General features: G+C 32.5%; 1 protein-coding gene across 1 annotated transcript in view; it reads left to right on the forward strand.

Moving 5' to 3' along the window:
- Window positions 1-23834, forward strand: part of LOC129938568 (tyrosine-protein kinase-like otk) — a 206269-nt gene that overhangs the window by 59137 nt on the left and 123298 nt on the right. Inside the window, exons 2-3 of the mRNA XM_056046206.1 lie at window positions 8726-8863; window positions 18324-18485. Of these exons, the coding sequence (XP_055902181.1) occupies window positions 8726-8863; window positions 18324-18485 (300 nt within the window). The remainder of the gene's footprint in view (window positions 1-8725; window positions 8864-18323; window positions 18486-23834) is intronic.

Consider the following 23834-nt stretch of genomic DNA (forward strand, 5'->3'; position numbering starts at 1 on the left):
CACCCTCGAAACCACTAGATATCTTACACATCGATATATACACCATCAATAATAAAACTATACTTACCATCTTAGACAAATTTTCAAAATTCACAGCAGCATATACCTTGCAATCTAGGACAAGTATTCTTGTTGTTAAATCAATTAAACAATATATAAGCCTACACGGCATCCTATCGAAAATCGTCTGTGACCAAGGCACAGAATTTACTTCCAACATTTTCAAAGACCTTTGCAAAAAATACAACATTAATCTTCATATAACCTCATTCCAACAAACATCTAGTAACTCTCCTGTAGAACGCTTACACTCAACCTTAACGGAAATATATCGAATCATCCTAGCCACACTTAAAGAAAAGAAAACCCAAATTGACCACGACGAAATTCTCTTTGACACCATATTTACTTACAATAATGCTATTCATTCAGCCACAAAGTATACTCCCTTTGAACTATTTTACGGCAGACCCTATACATTCACACAAAATATATCCTGCAACGAAGAACACGACTACATAACAAAAATTACGAAGTTTCAAGAAGATTTTTTCCCAAAAATAAAAAAACATTTAGAAAACACAACAAGTAAAAGAATAGATAAACTTAATACCTTTAGAAATAAACCAGAAGAAAGAAACTCTAACGAGCTAATATTTAGAAAGGAGTGTAGACGAAATAAACTCACTCCAAGATTTTCAAAGCATAGAGTAAAAAATAACAACAAAGTAACAATTATCACAGCAGAAAACAAGAAAGTACACAAATCTAGGATTAAGAAGAAAAAGAAATATACTTAAACTAATAAACATTTTAATTTTTTACAGATTCGCATTGACAAATGCACAAATAATAGAAATCCAAAATCTTAACAAAAACCAAGGTTTATTGACTTTACAATTAGGAATGGCTAAAATTATAGCTGATTACAGTAAACTTATACATATAGTGGACCTAGACCTCTACAGCGAAAACATTCAAAGCATTACCTACTCACTAGACATATTCGAGAAAGACCATAAATTAACAGAAATGACGAAGATTTTAAGACTCAAACTAAGAGACCTTTCCGAAAAGATCAAATCTCTCACACCAAAACAAAGAAACAAAAGAGGAATTATTAATGGACTAGGAACTACAACAAAATTCATAACCGGAAATATGGACGCAAACGACGCACTTAAGCTAAATGAAGAAATAGAATCAATAAAGAAAACAGCATCAGAACAGGACCAAACACAATCCAAACTAAATACCAAAATTTTCGAAAGACTCCAATATTTAACTAAACATATTAACGACCAACAAGACAAAATTCAAGACTTTCTTAGAACAAACTTTCAACAGACATATAACAGCGTTAGAAGAAGCGAAAATTTCATCCAACAGTCCCAATATCTAAATCAAGTCAACTATAACATAGATCTGCTGTCAAACCACATTAACAATATAGCCGAAACAATCATACTTGCTAAAATTAACATAATCCCAAAATTTATTTTAAACTCAGATGAACTCGAACATATAAATAAACTTTTCGAAGAACAGTCATTCAATATTTTATCAAATGAGCATATCTATGAACTTCTAGAGTTACAGGCATATTATAATGACAACAAAATTATATTCAATATCAAAATTCCAATATTTTCCCAAGACACCTTCTCCTTTTTGCACCTAATTCCTCTTCCCGTAAATATTAGTAAAGAAATTGTGACAAAACCTTATATTGCAATAAATAACAATTATATATATTATTATAACAATAAATGTACAAAAATAGAAAATGTATTTATATGTAAGCAACCAAGTCTTATAGAAGATTTCGACAACTCACCTTGCATTGGACAACTGCTCAAAAATCAAAACGCAGAATGTACACTCAACGATCTGGGAAGAATCGAAAAAATCTTTTCACCAGAGCCGAATCATATAGTTTTTCTTAATATTCCTTCAACAAACATCAAATCTACATGCAGCAACACTACCTATACGATAGAAGGCACAGCGCTCCTTAAGTACAAAAACTGTTCAGTCAATATAAATGATGTCACCTACAGCAATAACCCCATAGCTTACCAAGACGAAATCTACATCATTCCCGCTTCATATGCCAAAATTATATCAAATTTGACCATCGAGAAGATCAGCCTCGAGAAAATAAAAGAATACCATTTTTCGAATGAAACCAACATCAAACGAGCCCACCATAGAATTTTCTTCACTGATGCCGTAGTTCTTATACTATCTCTTCTCATCATCGGCATAATCATCAGATACTTCAGAAACAATTCCAGTCACAGTATTCAACCTGTCGCTCCAACCCTATCGCTCCAGTCTAAGGGGGGAAGAGTTACGAACCCCATTCCCATGCAACATCAGCAACATCAGCAACAACAGGGAATAATGCTTACACAACAAGTCACTGACCGACGATACTAATTATTATTATTATTAGGTCAACACAATTGTTAAAGTTAACAGGAATTCGAAAGCATAACGCTTAATCAGCGTCTAGTTCATTTCTTTTCGAATTCCTGGAATCAGAACAAGCAATAGAATAAGTTTCGTGTAAAGTTATTGAAAATAAAAGATCATTGTCATTTTGAATTTCAACCCAATAAGTTGTTTTTTTTACCCAAGCGCACGCCGCGACTTATAACTCGCGCCTCTCATGCTCTTTTTTTTCCATCTAAGAACCCAGTGTTCCTGTTCTGCTCGTAGAGCTCGCGACCAGCTTTGGTCCTTCTGTGCAGCGCCGTTTTGTAAGCTGGCATTCGTCGTCAAACCAGGGGTTTCGCTTTGGTGGCCGTGTGAAACCTAGCACCTCAGAGGCGGCATCTCTGATGGCTGCAAGGCAATGTTACCACTGGTTTTCAATGCTTAATGCAGACAGCATAGGACTCCTTAAAAGGTTATTAGAGACTCGATCGGAAAAGGACATGGCAGTCTCTTGCGAATGTAGCCGTCTTACGTCGAATCTTCTCACAGTACTTCCTTGTTTTGGCTTGGATCGGGATATCCGTAGCCGTACCTTCGCTACAACGAGGTAGTGGTCCGAGTCAATGTTGGCCTCTCGGAATGTTCGGATATCCTGGATACTGGAGAAGTGTCGTGCGTCGATCCCAATGTGGTCAATCTGGTTGACGGTTGATTGATCAGGAGATTTCCATGTCCCCTTGTGGATATTAAGATGCGTGAACTGCGTACTAGCTACCAGAACGTCTCGCCCCGCAGCGAAATCGACCAGCCTGAATCCGGTGTCGGAAGATGTCTTCTCTTCCTAGCTTGGCATTAAAATCTCCTAAGACAATTTTAATGTCATAGCCAGGGCACTGCTCATATGTCTTGTCCAAGATCCGAAGAATATGTCTTTGGTGTCTTCATCTTTCTCCTCTGTTGGGGTATGCGCGCATATTAGGCTTATGTTGGAGAATTTAGACTTGATGCGGATTGTCGTGCTGCGCTCGCTCACACTGTTGAAACTCAAGACTTTTTGCCTGAGTCTAATTCCAACAACAAATCCGAAGCTTTATTAGTGACTAGGCCGTTGCCGTTGTTTTTTAAATAGTAATCTCTTAAACGCAAAACAAGTTCTTAAAGTTTAGTATCAGTTCATTGAAGTTTGATACCATTTTGCCCTATCTTCTTTTTATTCGAAGAAAACCTAGAACCGAAATGCGGCTCTATCTCAATTTTATGTGAAGGAAAATTAGACCTCAAGAGAAACTCACTCCCAATATCTGTCTACCCTTTCAAATTCATTTTTTAATTTACCCCATTTTCCCATATCACCCTATAAATAATTGAATCCTGAAAATAGCTAGCCCCAGTTTAAAAACATATGAATTTTGCAAGAGCTGAACTTTTAAAAAATTCTGCTATGGCATTTTTTCCCTTCATTAACACCAATTACATACGAAACATTCACGTTAATAAGGTTAGGTATAAACCCCGAGAAGAAGGCGTGGTTCTAAATTATTTAAGATTTCTTTTTTTCTAATTTGTTCTGATTTTAAATTGAATCCTTAATTTTATAATTACTCCATGAAAAGTAAGATTTCATCCCAAAATCAAATTAACACGTCCACTAAAGCGTGAAATCATCATTAAATCTTCATGTGGTATGAAGATGGAGTACTCGTATATAAGATTGTGTGTATGTTATGGTTTGATGATGGATGATTGAAAGAAAAGAAAAGAAAGTAACCATAATTATTTCCTTATATAGAGTCTGCATCTAAATATATAAAAAGTATGCATATCAAAAGTGTAATACTCTTATAATACGTATGCATGTATATAATGTAGATATATGTATTTGTATAAGTTCTAAAGCTCGTTACTCCTTGTCATGATTATTTACGTCGAGGTTGACGTCGTCGTCGTGGTCGGTTGTTCGTCGTTCGTCGTTGTTGTATCGTTGGAGTTGGCATTGGCGTCGTCATCACCATCATCATCATCATCGTCCTTCATCCTGTTGGCCAAGAGTATAATATTTCTGCAAATTGAGACGATAAATGAAAAGCAAACTCATTTCTGAAGTGCAATGTTGAATGCAATGTACGAATATGTATATATTTTATAATAAAAAATATATAAATACAAATGTACAGTAGTGGTCACAAAATTAAACCACTTCTACTTCTGATCTTATTATTATTTTTTTGGCAGTTTAGATAGTCTTCGGTGTAAATATACTAGAAAAAAATAAACAATATTTTTCTTAAACATTCTTCTCAGCTGACATCAAAAACTCCAAAACTTTTAACCCAAATCTAAGATTTTTCTCAAAGTTATGGTTTTTTGAGGTATCGAAGTTCAAGTTAGCAACACTAATTTAAATCGTGGCCATTTTGTAAGCTTTAAAGTGATTTATTTTTATTTTGTTTTGGAATTTAAACTACTTCCGAATCAGACTTGGCGGTCAGATCATATGCCAGAAATCATATAAAGTTCATCATTTTAAAATATTATCTTTGGAATAAAGTATATTTCATGAAAAAACACAATTTATTATCAAAAAATAAAACTTCTGAGAGTTGTTAAAAAAACTAAGCTGCATTTATCCACTATTGTTGAGGATCGACAAAATTACTCGACAGATGCTTTCATGACATAATCTCTACCAATGTAAGCCTAAAAAAAGGTGAACTGCAATGCAGAAATATCGGAACAAACTATTAAAAGTTGATTCAACAAAACAGAACCTGAATGAAAGCTTTTCTAGACACAAAGATGAGGTGTCGAAATGAAATATGTATTAACCGAAGACATCGTTTTCATTTTTTTGAAAGGCCGTTTCGTTTCTTGGAATATTGTAATAAATTCAAAGTGTTCAGAAATGATGAAAACCCACCAAATGTTTAGTTTAGCGCGTTGCGTTGGGTCATCAGTGGTGGTTTTGAAATGTTTTAACTCAAATACCATAAGCAATCTTCCCCATCTAGCTCGGTCTCTAGTTACATAGATTCCTTCAGTTGCGCACTTCAAGTTGAGTAAGTTCATTTTAAACTTTTGCGCGTACCTTTGATCAGCGGCCTTCCTCTACTGCTCTGTCATTTGGGGTGGATTCGAAGACTTTCCGAGCCGGAACATCGGTTTTCCTGCGCTTTACGTGACCCAACCAACTCATTCGTTTGACTTTTATGCTTCTGGCCCGTCGTTCCATCTTTTCCTCCACTCACTTTCTATGTATAGGGTATCGTAGATGACGCCAAGAACTGTTTCATCTACTTTTTCCATAGTCCATGCTTCTGCACCGAATAGGAGGACTGGAATGATGAGGGTCTGATATAGCAACACTTTGGTCGCTCGAGAAAGGGCATTACTACTCAATTGCTTTCTTAGCCCCAAAAAAGCGGTTAGCAAGAGTTTTTAACTTCCCACAGGAAGATATTGTAATGGATCCGATTTGGCGTTTCAAGGTCCCTAGAACCATCGAAATAAAAGATTGTTAGAAAAATGTCTGTGGGTGCATGTGTATGTACGTTCGTACGTCCCTACTTCCGTACGTTCGTGACGTTTTTCGTCGTCCATAGCTCAAGAACCAGAAGAGATATCAACTTCAAATAAATTTTGTTATACAGATAATAAGGCAGAAAGATGCAGAAAGGGCTCTCAAGAAAATTGCGAGGGTGGTTTTTTTACCATAGCAGTTTGAAAAAAAGGTGAAAATTTTGGTTAACCCTGAATATCTTACGAACCAAAAACGCTAGAGACTTGAATTAAATTTTATATAATATATTGTAACGTGATACCAAACAGGAATATTTTTTGAAAAAAATCAATATAACCGTTTTTTATAAATCAATAAAACTGAAAAAAAAAATTTGAAATTGTCACCTCCAAAATTTTACGACTGAAATATGATTTCATCCCTAAAACAATTTTGATCAACAAAGAATAATGTTTTTGACATCTGATAAAATTTTGAGAAAAATTGACAGTTTTTTTTTATCAAAAATTAAAATCTAAAAAAAACATTACTCAAAGTTCGTAAAAATTGAATATCGATTCAAATATCTTTTCAAAAACTTGAAATTTAGGCTTCGAGCTTATTTTATCTTATAAGAAATATTGTTTTCAACATTTTGAAAAATTTTAATAAAAATCGAATTAACAGTTTTTTTACAAAAAATTAAAAACCGAAAAAAAAATTAACAAAAGTTGGTAAAAAATGATTTTCGACTCAAATATCTTTTAAAACCTTTGGGATAATAGCTTATAACTTATTTTTTCTTATAAAAAAAAATTGTTTTCAACATTAGGACAAATTTTGAGAAAAATCGAATTGACAGTTTTTTTTTCAAAAAATAAAAACAAAAAAAAATATATAAAAGTTGGTAAAAATTTATTTTTGACTCAAATATCTCTTCAAAAATTTTAAATATTGGCTTCAAACTAATTTTATCTTATAAGAAATATTATTTTCAACATTTGGTAAAATTTAAAAAAAAATCGAATTGACAGTTTTTTTTACAAAAAATAAAACTCTAAAAAAAAACAATACTAAAACTTGGTAAAAATTTACTTTCTTCTCAAATAGCTTTTCAAAAATTAAAAATATTGGCTTTAAACTTATTTTATTTCACAGAAAATATTGTTTTCAATGTTCAGTAATTTTCATAAATTTTTTTCATAAAAAATAAAATCTACAAAAAATAGTACACAAATTTGGTAAAAATTGATACGAGTACATATAGACAAACTTTTAAGCAAGACAAATCGACAGACGGGATGGGAAGTTATCAGTGTGGGTCGCATCCCAGCCTCTTTTTTTTACATTTGATCTCAGCGCTGGTGATGTTTTCTGTGTTCATAGCGGAGCCTAGGTTTCTCAGAGTTATGTCTGTGAATGGTGACGTTTTGACCCAGAAGGCGCTGTTTTGGTCCTCTCTTGGTGACAGCATGTACTTTGTTTTACCTTCGTTAACCGCTTAACACATTTTTGCCGCCTTAATACTCAAAAAAACCCCATTGACATCACGCTGAGTTCTTAAAAAGTAGGTTAATGTCAACAGAATATGGATAGATTTTTGAAAGATTGTGCCTCTAGTGTTGACGTGTGAGCTCTGCACTCTCCTTTTAAGTACGATGTTAAGAAAATCGCATAAAGCGCATCACTTTGTTCGGTCAATTTGTTTCCAACCTTTGTGGAGCAAAGTGAATTATCCATAGTCATCCTGCAGAAACGGACAAATTTGGCTGGGATGCCAAAACTAGACATGGCTCTATACCAATCATCCCTGTAGATTTTTTCATATGCGGAAGATTTTGTAAATGGTGTATAAAAGAGTGATTCTTTTATAGTTGATGCAGTTAAGAAGGTTTCATTTTTTCAGTATCACCTCAAATGGAATTGATAAAGTTCTGAATAAAACTTTTAAGACAATTTATGGGGTATTAAAAAGGCTTGACTCTGGGAATAATCCAATAGGAGTATATTAAAAAACTACTGATCAAAGTGAAGAACTGGTCGTTACAGTGTCGGAAAGAAGTGCTGAAGGATTTTCAACAAGTTTATGAAATCTGAACAAATTCCTTTAGAAATTCCGTTTTAATGTTAAGGTATTGTAAAAAAAATATGTATTTGCTATGAATAAAAAGAAATTATAAATTATTTGAATAATGTAGTTAAAATATTAATTTTTGCATTGAATGCCTAATTTTTAACTATACAAAAATATAAGTAAAATTTCAGTGGCTTAATTATATGCCGAGAACTGTATGTGCAGTGTGTCTATACATAACTTCAGATTTATTTATTTTTATACAAATTTTAATGTCGTGTTCTTCTTTATCCTGCGGAGTCCTGGAGTTTTGTGTTGGCAATGCAACTTCAATTGCACCCTTATTATTGCAATTTAAATTGAATGCAATGTTTGTATGTTCAGACGTAGTGCAAGGTGTATAGTATACCTTGCTTAATCCTACCCTTTCGTCCTTTTTTTTATACAACATTTTTTATTCTCTCCTGCATTATATTGTTTAAAGTCGTCTCATTACAGAAAATTTATTTACTATACACGTAAGGTTGTTTTTTTTTTCTTTTTTTTTAATTCTTATAATTACACTCTAAATGTCCTATACGAAGCTTGGAATTAAGATTGGGATGAAAATGTTGCTTACATAACTATTATTAAATTAACTTCCCCAACAGTTCATTATTAATTTTGTGACTTTTGTTTTATTGGATTTTTTCTTCTCTTGTTTTTGTTTACAGTAATTGGAAGAATACATGGTGAAACATCCAGATTTGTAACGCTCCCACAGAGTCAGACAGTCATTGAAGGCGATTCGGTTGTGTTTACGTGTCATGCAACTCCTGTAGGTGGAATGGATTATTCATGGACACACAATGGTAAGTGAAAAATAATTATGTTAAATTCATTTTTTTTAAACACAATTCTTGTAACTCGATGGAAAGACTGTGGATGCAGTGTGTGATATGGTGACATTTGGTGTTTAATGTTGTCACTAATTGACAGCTGTCAATAAATTAAACAAATACAATATATTGAAGTGTTTCTATATCAGATTCTTGTTTAGAGACATCTAGATTTTTTGGCTGTCATTGTGACTAAGTGACGTCAACTGCCAGTATAACCCAATCTGACATCTTCTTGTGACGATTACTATTTATGATTGTAATTAATTGACAATTTTTATTTATTTAAATTGTTGAATATGGAAATCTAATAAATCAATAAATGATGCAGTTCCTATCTAAATACTCACGGAGTGACTTTTATTTGAACTGTTTTTTATTTCATTAAGAGACATGTGAAATTTCTGTTTATGATTTAGTAACATCTACAACAAGTGTTATACAATCTTGCAGATAGTGACACTTTTTATCTGTGATCGACATTAAGTAACATATGCCATATTAGAGACTTTTGCTGGCTAAGACTGCCACCAAGTGGCGTCTTCTAATTAAACCTATTTAGTGACGTCGAATATTGTTATTCAATGACAGCTCTGTTATTTTACTAAGCATGTTGAAGTGGCATTGACTTTTACTTTCTCAGTTACGATTTATTGACAGTTTTTATGCTTCAGCTTTGTGGTTAAATGACGTCTGTTACAAGTAACTTCTTTTAAGTGAAATCTGCTTTAAATTATTGTCAATTAGTTTCATTATTGTTGTACTCATATTGAAAACTTCTTGGTAAGATTCTGATTTAGTGACATTTTTTGACATAGATTGTTACTATGCAGTCAATATGACTATTTGGTAGTCAATTTTCAGACGATAACCACGATAGTCAATAGAACAATTTTCGTTTGTCAATTTTGGGATCGGAAATTTTTTACAATTTGGTAGTCAATTTGACAACGTTGGCTGAAGGAAATTGAAAATATGGTTGTTGTATTGACTAATTTGGTAGTCTATACGACAACTGCGGTAGTCATTATGACAACTGTAGTAGTCAATTTGGCAGCTTTGGTCAAACGAAATTGAAAGTACGGTTGTCATATTGACTAATGTGTGTAATATGACAACTGCGGTAATCAATAGGACAATTAAGGTAGTCAATCTGACAATTTTTTGTGAAAACCGTAATCTAATTTGACAACCCGCTAGTCAATGTAACAATGCTCGATAGTCAATGTTGGTAGTTAATATGACAATTTTTTGTTGAAAACCGAAATCTAATTTGACTTCTATATGGTCAATATAACAACCCTGGATAGTCAATATGACAACCAAATTGTCATAGTGACTACCGAAGTTGTTCTATTGACTACTTTTCAAATAAATCAGATCACATTAACTAACCAAAATTGACAATCGACAATTATTCTATTATCTGTCTATTAACTGTCGACGATTGTTAATATGACAACTTTTTTTTCTATGTAGTGGGATTTCAGATTTCCTCCACATTTACAAAAGTGATCGTGGCAATGATATAAAACAAAAAAATGTTTGTAACGCATACAAAATTCAGTACAACCAGAATTTTTAGTGTCTTAAATGATCTTCTGCATAGAACATTAATTATTCAATATTTATATTACTGATATACTCAAGGAACTGGATGACTCAATAGTATTTGCTGACGACGTTACACTGTATGGAAATATAGCAAATGGACAAAACATAGAAGAAATTCGAATAAAACTTCAAGGCAAATTTGACTGATTATTGAAGTTTTGTTCTGAATGAAAACTAAACATAAATCATACGAAACATAAAAAATAATATTCCGCTGAAACTGGAAAAATTGCAAATTAATACATTCAAATGGTCTTGGCCTCGAGTCAAAGATTGTAAAGTATTTGGTTGTTCATTTGGACAAGTTTTTGTATTGTAACGAAGACATATTACATTTTTAGCTACAGAAGGCTAAAGATGCAATTATGTTCCTCATCAGGTGCCTTTTTGACTATAACTTTATGAGATCCGATGTGAAGATCATTTGTTACTAGACATTTGTTTCCAATTCCAACGTAAACGAGTCCAGTCTAGTGGAACATAAATCCATCGTATATTTGAAAACTTAGAATATTTGAGAGACTATGGTATTCCCGCTATTATTTTGAAGAGGTGTTCTTTCACGCTAGCAAAACCATTCCCTAAGCTTTTACATCTATCCTATTCTTCTGGGCTCGATCCGAGTAGTTTGAAAACTTTTCTCTCAAATTATCAGCCGATATCACTTGATTTATTATCAGCTTAAGAATATCTTTAGGAAGGAAATCTTCTTAATAACAAGCAATACGGCTTTCGTAGCAATTGGTCTACTGGTGCGGCTCATCTCACTGAACAGTTTAACAAATTTGTACATCGTTTTAGAGAAAGTAAAATTATTGCACTTGATATATCAAAGGCATTTGATAAAGTCTGGCATCTTGCTCTCGTATCAAAAATGCTTTTGGTATCGACGAATCTCTTCTTAGTTGAATTAGAAATTTTCTTTCGAACCGTTCAATAAAAGTGGTTTTTGACGGATTCATGTCTAAGAACCATAAAATAAATGCTGGTGTACCCCAGGGCTCCGTTTTGTCTCCTACTCTTTCCCTAGTTCTTAGAAATGATCTGCTGTCTGCTACTTCTAATATAATACATTGTTTCTCTGACGATAGCACTCTCAGCTTTTCATATTCGTTTCAAGACTCGTAACCCTCCCCTTTGGAGATATACCCCCAACGCCACTATTTATAAGTGGCACTTGCATCAACAAAAATATTGATATCTTCGAAATGTGCATCAGCAACTACCTTTAGTGGAGCGAACACGAACGAACGAACGATGTCCCCAAAAATGGCTCAGATGTTTAGGTTTTTGAGACGTTGCAGTTAAATTTTTCTCTCCGTCTGATCTAGCTACAATCTACAAAACCTTTATTCGTCCGAAACTTGAATATGACACTCACCTCTGGGCTGGTGCTTCAGTAACTTATTTAAGCCTCTTGGACAGTATTCAAAGAAAAGATTTTAAAATGATTAAAGACAATAACATCATCAACTCGATTACTTCACTCGAATATCGTCGAAAAGTTTCTTGTCTCACCGTAATACCGGCGCATCAGGCTCATCTTCGGCCGTACTATGAAGTAAAGAGATTGTTTTTTTTAGCCGTACTACGCAAATGTGGAATGCCTTTCTATCAGGCTGATTGAACGCACTGGGGCTAGCACATAATCAGGACAATCGAGGCCCTGCCTCCCATCTATCAATTATTGGTTGAAATAAAATTTTAATCGATAGAGTAAGGATCACATAGCAGGCCCTGTTTACTGAGCCCTTTGATGTTAACTAGATTTAGTTAGTCTTAGTTAGATTTAAGTTTTTAGTTCTAATTCAAGGGTTTTCTTCACTTTCGTAAAATCATCCCAAATATAATATCATGATTTAATTGAAGATAATAAATATAATAAATTATATACGAAAAAAAATTATAATATTAAAAGTTGAGTGCCCTTCTAAACGACATAAAATTAATGATGTAAAGTTTTTTAAGTATATTAAGACTTATAAAAAAAGGTAATAGAGTTTAAGCCTAATATTCGAAAGGTTTAAATTGTCTTAGCTTAAAACGTAGCACGAATTCTTTGACCAAAATTGAGGTTTGAAATTTCAAATTTTCTAGATTACATGTTTCTGAGATTTTGAGTACAGATTTCGTCCATCTACAAAACATAACCATTCCAGAAGCTAGAAATGTAATAACTTATATTATATAGACAATTCTCAATTTAGAAAATACAAATTTCTGAAAATTTTAATTTCAAAACCAAATATCTAATCTCTTGGAAAAACTTTAAATCATACAAAATCCTAAAATGATGAAAAGCTCAAATTTTCTAAAACCAAAAGCCTGAAAACCCAAAGTGTTGAGATTTCGATAACCCATGTAGCCAAAAGTAATACCCGTGGCATAATGGTTTGTGCGTTGGACTGTCATGCAAGGGGTCTTGGGTTCAATCCCTGCCTGTGCCACCTTAATTTAAAAAAAAATTAATTTTCGCGGGTACTGCTTCTTGCGAGGAATTGACAAATCCTTCAAGAGTAATTCTTGTCATGAAAAAGTGCTTTCTCAAACTAGCCGTTCGGATTCGGCATAAAATTGTAGGTCCCCTCCATTCCTGACAACATTACTCGCACACAGGAATTTTTGACAGTCGTAAGTCACAAGGCCCTAGTTCTCAACGGACTGTTGCGCCACCCCATTTGATTTTTGATTTGATGTAGCCGAAATTTGATAAATAGAATCCAAAACATTATTTGCTCTAATTCATTGACAAAATGTACGTTTTTGAAGGCACAAAGATTTCTAGAGGTTTTTGTAAATTTGGATTTCAAATTTTGTAACTATCCGAATCAACAAAATACCAAAAAACTAAAAGCATGCGATACAAAGACAAAAATCCTTAACAAATTAGAGATTTGAAAATCCTGACAATCCAATAATACATTTTTTAAGTTTATTAAGATTTACGAAAAAATTTACTAATTTTTAAGTGAACAAAAAATAATGGTTAAGAGAAAAAATACTGGAACCTTTTACACAAAACCCATGTTAGGAACTTATATTGAAATCTATTGCTTTAAATTCTGATTGATTGACATGGATTGTCATTGAGTGACACTTCTTGTTATCTAATTGAACTGTAATGTAATGTAATCAATATTTATCATCCTTAAGAGCACAAGAAATAATTCAATGATATTTGGTGTTTTTAAGTGAATCATTTTGTTTTAGATCGTCACTTAGTGACATCACTCATATAATTTTAAAGGGACCTATTCGTAACTACGATCTTAAATTTAAATTTAGTGATAACTGAAGATTTACATTGTGAAAATAAAACATCTGATATCTTAAATTGTCATTTCCTAACAACTTCCATCTCAATTTGTCATTTAATGACATTTGACACCTAATATTGTCATTTAGTGGCATGTGTTATCTTAATAAGAACCATTGAAATCAAATAATTTCAGTTGGGTTTCAAAACAATGTCTTAAAAAATCGAGAATAAAAAAACCTGGATGTTAATATCCCACTAAAAATTCCACCTTTTTTAAAGTCAACTATTGATTGGCACAAATAGGACAATTTAACAATTGTGACGTAAAATCCATTATAAGTTGCATTTCAAATAACATTGTAAAGTACTTTATTATGAATGAATTGTATCTCAATTCGACTCACGAATCCTGACAAAGTATCTCATTCTCTATCCAATATTAACTACGGTTAATGTTCTCATCATAAAAACAATAAACTTGTCCTGGCACTCTAATTCCCATTTTTATGTGTCCTTATTTGTTTCTCCTCCCTGACAGTAGCTATCCTTGTATGCAACACAATCACAACACAACACACATTGTCCTCAATCTTTTCCATTCATGATTTTTGTATATTTCTGATGATGGGTTTGCTACCTGCTGTCAAACCAACCATAATATCCTCCTGCTGTGTTTTTGAATGTCCTATAAATTGTACTGTACAGTGTACGTGTACAGTATAATATTTCTATTGTTCAACTTCATCATCTTCGTTTTGCGCGTGATAATGATAACACTTAAGGTTTGAAGTATCCACATAGGTAGGACCTTATGCCTCACTTTAGGGGTGCGAACAAGACGACACTCATAAAATAAGTATATTGTATGAACCTAAGTAGTACAGTCGTCGTCGTCGAGATACACAAAAATATGTACATTTGTCTGCATCTATAATAATTTTTGTGTACATTTCATTTCTTGTTTTTTGATATTTGTTTGTGTGTATATTTTGTAGTGCAATTTTGCAACTTGAAGTAGGAACGATGAAAAAAATATAAATCCAGATATCGCACATGAATTTTAATATTTGCAACAATATGCATTGCCGGATTTAGATCCATTGATGTCTTAAGTCCTATTTTCCCAAAAAAAAACCATACAATTTTTATTTAAATACACGTAGTTTTAAACATTTCCCAGAAGTCAGAAAATTTAACTTTCGATGATTCGGTTTTTGGAGGTAAACTGAATTGCACCAAATTCTTGAGATCTCAAAATGAGAAAATGAAACTTCAATCCTGAAACAAAATCTCCAAAACCTAAAATCAAACAAAATCGCAGACAAATTAATTTCTTACAATATAAGGAAAATTCAACTTTTCCAAATGTAAGAAAATCAAAAGTTCTAAAAATGGCTAGTTTAAAAATTTTTGCAGCATAACTCTATAAAACTCATATGTCAAACAAAGTCAAGACTCAAAGAATGTAAGATCTTGAAAACCCGACAGAAAAAAAATAAATTATTGTGTAACAAATTTGGAAACCTAACATTTGAAAGCTAGAAATACACAAGCCTTAAAATTCCAAGAATCAAAACACTCAATAATCCGTGCTTCTTTAAAAAGTCTAATCCAAAAAATTCTCGAAACCTCATTATGACGGGAACCCAAAACTTTGAACATCAAAAATCTCAAAAATCAATGATTTTAGGAATTTAAAAAAAAGTCAGACTAAAAAACAGAACGTTCTGGATAATTTTAATCGAAAGTGGCACAAATTTCTTAGGTTTGTTAAATTTAATGGTTGTTTTAACTCATTGACAAAATATATTTACCCAAAAAAATATGATATCAGTACTTTAAGTTTTTGAAATTGAGCTATTGAAATTTTGAGTTTTCTAGGGTGCATGTTATTAAGATTTTTAGTATAGATTTCATACATCTTCAACACAACACCATTCCAAAAGCTACAAATGTAAGAACTTACATAGAAAATTTTCAATCCAGAAAATACTGGAAATCTTAAGAGCTTAAAACCAAAAAATCGAAGTTTTTGGAAAAACTTTAAATCATACAAAATCTTGAAATGGTGAAAACTCAATTTTTCTAGAACCAAAACCCTAAAAATCCAAAATGTTGAGATTTAAATAACCCATGCATTCCAAATTCGATAACTAGAATCGAAAGATTTACGTGAATTCATTTACATTCGGGGTTATGTAAATTTGGATTTTAGTATATTTGTCGTGGAAGTACTTTTTTTCCCGGAGATTCTCCACTGTAAAACATGCGGAGCAGTGAGCTTTTGGCCTGCACCGTGTATTGTTCTCTTGAGACTTTATCCAGGCGAGCTATTAGGTGATATAAAGTTGTCTTCCAAGAGGCAAGGTTACTGTAGTTTAGGTCAACATTCACCTGCTCGGCAAGTTCAATCCAGTTTTCAAACCATCTACTTCAGGGATACGATAACTTGGCATATCCAAAGCTTTGGGATGTAATCTACCTGCAGCTTGATGGTTTTTATAAATAAAGGCGATAGACCCGTTTCCCACATAATCATGTAGTTTGGCGTACTCGAAGGAAGGTGGAAAATCAGTTTGATGTAAAATATGAGCACTTTATCCACTTGTTCGTATTTCCGATCTCCTCGAAAACCCTGAGTTTACTGATATGCGTGATTTCCTTATTATTAAAACAATGCTTCCATGCTACGTTTATAGCTCTTTTGCCTTTAAAAGTTTGTCAGTGAGATGTTTTTCGATGCTCAAGTTCTTAGTAAAGATGACTCCTAGATATTTGTATTCTTTCACCAACTCTACTCTTTCACCATTAAAGCCCGTTCACACGATCCCGAATCGGCGGTTTTGCCGTATCGTCGATTTTACTGCGCTACTGTCGAATAATGTATTGCTAGTATATAGTTGTAGTGGGTCGTCGGTGTAGGGTTGAGAACGGTGTACGGTTAAATTACCGTACCGTCTGAACACCCCAAACGAAAGACACCGAATCGAGAAAATATCAGATACGGTGAAAATATCGAATCGTGTGAACGGGCTCTTATAGTGCCATTGCTCACTTACACCCGATCATACTCCGCCACTCTTGAAAACTATCACTTTGAATTTACTTAAACTTACCACTAGGTTCCACCTTTTACAATATTCAGCAAGCTTATTTATCATTACCCAAATGGACTGCAGTGTATACGCGAGCAGGACAATGTCGTCAGCGAAAAGAAGAGCTTTAATGTTAACACCTGCGTACTCGATTCCTGATGGTAATGTTTCGACGATATCATTAATGAAGAGTGCAAACAAGCTTGGACTGAGTGCACACCCCTTTATAACTCCTGATATTGTTTGGATCCACTCTAATAAGCATTGACTATTCCACACTGATGCTGCAATACTGTACCGAACTTAAGCGATATTCCTGACTGGAACAGCTTGTAAAATAAGGCATTGCGATCCACGGTGTCGAAAGTAGCTTTAAAATCAACGAAGAATTCAAATAGTTCCTTATTCCTCTATAGAATCGAGTCAGAAATCGAGCGGAGTAGAAAAACGTGATCGGTGGAGTATCCCGATCTAAAGCCTGTTTGGAACTCACTGAACAGATTATTAGAAAGTATCCATTCATTTAAACGGCTGCGCAAATTCAATGCAAAGATGAAGAGTTCAAAAAGGAGATTCCCCTGTAGTTTTTCGCAACTTAAGTGCTTCCCTTGTTGTAGATTGGGAAAATCAAGGCATCGCTGAACTGGTTTAGGATGGATCCTGCCTCTGAGATCTAGTTAAATATTGCTGTTAGAGATACAACAAGAGTATCTGTACCATATCTGTATTATTCTGCGGGTATACCACCCGAGACCGCAGCTTTTCCATCCTTATGGTTGTTTATCGATGTAAAATTAACACTTCTTCCTTTTAAATTGGTGCATTCCAAAAACTTAAACTATTAGAGAACATTATCTTTATAACCAACAAGATCTCAAAAATCTAAAGTCTAAAAATCTAAGAATTGAAAACAACTGCAATTTCAGAGAGACCAAAGTTTCAGTAAAGAACTAAAAATAAGTTTTAAATTTACTTCAGGTTCTCGAATTTTTCGAATATGAGATTTTTGGATTTTTCTGTTCAAAAAAACAAAGAAATGTTTTGATACATTAACAATAATCCTAAAGACAAAACTTCAAGACACTTATTTCCCAAAATCCTTAATCCTTAAATTTCATCCAAATTAATAAAATCTACAAATTAGTCATCCAAAAATCTTGAAAACTCAGAAATCCAAAATTCTTAGTGCTTCAAGTTAGTTAAACAAAAATTTTACGCCGGTAAATTTCTTCAAAAAAACTTTTTTTGAAATTTGACAGAGGCTCAATATCAGAAAATTTATTACTAAACAAAATCCGCCACTGAAGAAGAAATAATATAAATATATATTTTCAAATAGAAGAAGAATGTTGTTTTCGTGTGCCCTGTGTTTTCTTGCCATAAAATGCTACAGTATTGGAGTACAGTATAAACTCCTTCTGGATGCTCGCTCTCTAACAATAGAACTTTTATTTTCCCATTTCAGGTCATGCCATTCAGAACTCAACTCGTGTACATCAAGTTGGCTCCAATCTGCATGTGAATAATGTTGTCAAGGATGTAGATGGCGGAGACTATGCTTGCATAGCTACGACTGACTCAAGTGGAGCACGTCAGGCCTCACCACCAGCTCGTCTAAACATCATATGTAAGTATAAACCTATACCTATATATGAACACTGAATTATATACTTTATTTTTACATTTTATTTATATGGGAATATGGTATGTAGATAAAAATGTGTGATGGTATTTTACATAAAATCTCTTAAGCAGAAAAACAAGATGTAAAAAAAAGAGGTACGAAGACGCGAGTATTTGGATGCGCGTTATGCAAATAAGTCAACATTTTTCACAACTGTTGTTAATTTATTTCACGCGAGAGAGCAATCTCACAGAAATGAGTTTCTCAAATCTTTGCAACTTTTATATGACGCGACTTTCAGTTCTGAATGACGCGACGACGACGTCGAATTATGCTATGACTATGACTATGACTGACTATACATCAGCTGCTGCGGGTTTTAATTTGAACGCATAAACATAGAGCATATAACTTTTGGTTCGCGATGCGATGGAGGAATTATTTTTCTTTGTTTGGTGTTTTTGTTTTTTTTTTTGGTCTACTGTACGTTAGACGTTATAGTTTTAAGGATGGTTGAGACTTGAGAGTTGGGACAAGAGAAGAAAGGAAGTATTTTAATTGGTATATTCTTGAAGGCGGAATTTCGAAAATTGCAAAGTTAAGCTAGCTCAGAGATAAGGAAATTGCCATTAGCGCAACGAAGATTGCTTAAAAGAGTATATTCTTACTTTTATTTTTAATAAAGTTTTATCATCTTAATTTACAACAGCTCAAATTCTTAATGAGAGAAGTTATGAAGTCAATTTCAATTTATGGAATTTTGAAACCCAAATTTTTGAACTTATATGGACTCAGTTTTCTTATTAAAATTTTCGAAACATCATCATTTATTTTTCAATTTTGGGTTTAGAAAACACTCAATTTGACACTTGTCTAAAATCAAATATGGCGGACGCACATTTGTAAAGGGTGTTTTTTAAGAGGAAGTTCTATCAAATAGAACACAACGAATTCAATTAAGCCAACAAATCGGCTTAAGTTTCTTTCAAATTCCGAGGAATGTATTGTTTTAAAATTATATCCAGAGTATGGCTTTGTTGACTGAGATTTATGAAGCCATACTATTTTTTAAAATTTTGCACCACTACTACAGTCGAATCAAGAAACCATTTCTTGAAAAGATTCTGTCATCAAACGTTTAGCTCAACAAATTGATGACTGCCCGAGCTGTTTGCCATCTTGTTTTAAGAATTATTCTCTAAATGATTTGCAATGATGTGAGGAATAAGAAAATGCCGAATTATTAGGCTATAGCTTTCGCCATTCAAATTAATGTTGGCACATGAAGATTCTGTTAACATACCCGCTGAGCCAGAAATGAGATTTATTGCTAAAGCCGATTTAGAAATACAAGTGCTCTATAAATTTGGTGATTTGTTAATGTTATTCTGGTGTAAGGTATTGAATTGTGTTTTTCAAAGAATACCGAAAAAAAAGTCAAAAAAGAAGTCAGAAGAATTGTTAGCCTCATCAAAATGTTTAACCAAAAAAAAAACAGCCGATATATCCATGCAACGAATTTAAGCTATTTCTCCTATTAAGTTATTATAAATTACTTGGTATTAATAAATAAATTATGTGACAGTCCCTTGAGAACTATGGCCTAGTGACTTCAAAATATCAAGCATATCTGTGTGCGAGTATTGTTGTCAGGGATGGAGTGGACCTACAGTTTCAAGCCAAATCCGAACGACTAATTTGAGAAATCAGATATCGAACTCAAAGCCTCTGGCATGACGGTCCAACGCACTAACCATCATTCCACTGGTACTTAATTGGCTATTAGGTATTTTAAAAAGTTGAAATGTTTGAAGAATGCAAAGTTAAGAATTTGATCAAATATGACACAAAAATTTAACCCCTTTGTTGTATCGTGCATTTTCATTAAATCCATTCCCACTTACCCGTCTTAGAACTGAAGGGTTTGGATCGATGCGAAAACAATTTGACAAGGTTTAACAATTACCTTCAAAATTCATATGACACTGTGGGGTATACTTACTTTTTTATTTAATTTGGTTGATTTTGGTTTTGTCTGTATTATATTGAAACATGACACATTTACTGGATAAAACAATTTCAAGTTTGTATTGAATCCGCGAAAAAGATTGTTTACTTGTTTGAAATTGATTATTTAACAAATTTTGGGACTCGTTTTAAAACAAAACTTGAATTAGCCGTGGCGTGCTGATTCGTGCGTTGGAAGGTTATGCCAAAGGTCTTGTGTTCAATCCCTGCCAGTGCCATCTTTTTCTTGGGTACTGCCATAATTACTTAGCTCCTCAGACGTGTTAGGTGCTTCTCGGTCGTCCAGCTCTTCTTCCTTCTTGTGTGAACGGATTCCACTGCATTACTTGGCCTATAATACAGGTGTTACCTTTTCGAAGTGAATGTCCAATCCATTGCCACTTACGCCTTCGTAATATAGAGTCTATAGGTTCCTGACCTGTCCTTCTATGAAGAACCTCATTTGATATACGACTTAGCCATAGGATGTTACGACGACGTCTATTTACTAAGGTGTGCAGCTTTATTGTTATGGCTGAAGTAACCTTCCATTTGTACGAAACAGTCGTAGATTTGATCTTAAGCTAATAGAGTTATTCCTCCAAATTTTCAACAGTATACCGACCGCCGCTTTTGCTTTTGCTGGGTACTGCCATGAATTGACAAATCATCCAAGAGTAATTCTTGTCGTAAGAAGTGCTTTCGCAAATTTGACGTTCGGATTCAGCTTAGAACTGTAGATCCCCCCATTTCTGACAACATCTCTGTTTATGTTTGGAACTTGATTTGAAAAATATTAAGAATTCGAGCATTTCTTTAAAACTATTCATACAAGTAGAAATCGGTTTAAAATCATTTTTGAGTTCTAAGAATTTTAGTTATCTGTCGAAAGAACCTGAGTTCTAGTGTGTTTTATTTTTACTATTTTCGTAGCACCTCGAAACCAATTCTGATTTTTTTTGTAAATTTCGTGTTCAAATTCTGAAATACATATAAAATATGTGTTTTGGTGAATTTCTTTTAATTATATATTTATTAATGAAAATAGTATTTTTAAATTATTATTCAGGATATCCGATATGCATAGATCTATCTAAACTTTAACTGGTCATATTTCCCGTGTTAATGTTTACCATTTTATATAAGATGTTATTTACCATGGGTGTTATCTACGTTTGTGCAGAGTTAAGGGTTGTGCTGAATATAATGTCATATCACCCTCTTATGTACAAAATAACAGTCCACGTTTGAAAACCGTCCACAATGATTGCTCATAATATGGGATTTTCTTTCACATTACACATTTATAATTTGTATTCCTATTCCTTGCGAAATTAATTTTCTAAAATAATATTATCATTGCATATGAAATGCCCCTGTGATCAAATTTAATCTAAAAATCAGGGCTTTATAAGGTCAAAACAGTGCCAAACCAAATTTTAATATCCTTGACGCCTTAATTCGAGGGTCTAATAAATCAAAGTTATATTTCAAACTCAGATCAAATTCGGAGTTCTAACGCGACTTGAAAAAGATGAGTTAGAACTCAATTGAGTTCGATTTTTTCTATAAATCGATTTTTAGAGAATGGAATCTAGTCAAGCAATAAGCTGTTAAAAATATATTTCTTTTTCATATATTTTGCATGTTAAATTCATTCAAACGTTAAATTTTATTCAAGCTTTAACTCTAAACATGCATATTTTAAAGACGTTTTAAGAATATAAATTTTTAACCCTTAACTTACTTTTTAAGAATTTTTTTTGTAAGGAAATTAAAAAAATGCAAATGGACCCTAAAACTACCATGTAATGCTTTTAAGAATCTACCACATGACTAATGACTTATTTTTGACTTTTTTGAAATTAAAATACTTTATAAATGATTTCTTTTTACAATTGAAACTGAAACAAGACAACAAATTGAAACCTATTAAAATCAAAAAATGTATCTCAACAAATCCTTGTATATAAATATTTTTTAATAGTGGAATATTTTCGGTATCCTTTAAGTCAGAAATGAATTGTTTTTTAATGTTAACTCAATAAAATTAAATGTAATTTCCGAAAACAAAAAAAAGAGCCTGTGATGCGACCCACACTGATAACTTCCCATCCCGTCTGACTTGCTTAAAAGGTTTGTAGGTTTTTGTATTTTGTTAAAAAAAGTTGTCAGTTGAATTGTTCTTAAAAATTTTAAAATCACCAACACTATTTTACATATGACGAAATAGTTAAATTTAAAAATCTATTTTTAGTAACGAGACTTTTAGTCAAAACCATTTTATTTCTTATATATTCGTAAACGAAAAATTGTTTGAAGTCAATATCTTCTATTATTCATGAAACATAAAAGCCGAATATCAAATTTTGTCAATTTCGCGTACTATTTTTTGTTTTTTTATAAAAAAATGACATTTTGGATTTTTAGAAAAAATGTACCGAATGTCGAAAACAATATTTTTTTTGTGAGATAAAATTAATTTGAAGCCAATATTTTTAATCGTAGGAAAGACATTTGAGTTTAAAGTATATTTTACCAAGTTTAAGTATGTTTTTTTTTTTGTAGGGTTTTATTTTTTTTTAAGAAAACTGTCAATTTGATTTTTTCAAAATTCTAACAAATATTTCTTATAAGACAAAATTAAAAAAATAATCTTTGGTTCGGAAAATATTCGCGGTGACAATTATTTTGCTTCAGTTTTTTTGATTTATAAAAAAACCGTTGATTGATTTGTTTCTAAAAATATACTTGTTTGGTATCGCGTTACAATATACAATATAACATTTAATTCAAGTCAATAGCGTTATTGGTTTGTGAGATATTTTGGGTATTTTAACTTTATGAATTTTTTGATATTTCTGAAATTACAAAAATTTCCTTGACAGAACATACAAACAATTAAGCATATCTTCAGATTTAAGTTAAAAATGTAGCTTCTATATTAAAAAAAATAAAGAAAATTAAAAGCACGATATTTTCCATTTTAGAATTATAAAACTTTGAACTGAAATTCATTCCTTTTTCTCGTCGAAAATACGATGTGTTAACATTAATTAAATAAATTTACAACACTGTTCACTAGACTTCACCTTATTAATTAATTTTTGTAGTACATCATAACAGAGAAGTGCTTTGAAATCTTCCTCCTAGAAATGTAGAAATTTATACATAATTTAGATGATAGCGAAATAACCAATTATCCACTTTTTTTTGCCACTCTATCTTACAATTTGTTTTCAAAATCAACACATCAAAATTTATTTTTAAAATATTCAATTAATAGTTTTAAATTTTATTAAAGCACAAACTTTTCAGAAAAAAAAATACAAACTTCGAAACTGT

Source organism: Eupeodes corollae, chromosome 1 (genome assembly GCF_945859685.1).
Source record: "Eupeodes corollae chromosome 1, idEupCoro1.1, whole genome shotgun sequence".
In the NCBI taxonomy this organism is placed as follows: Eukaryota; Metazoa; Arthropoda; class Insecta; order Diptera; family Syrphidae; genus Eupeodes; species Eupeodes corollae.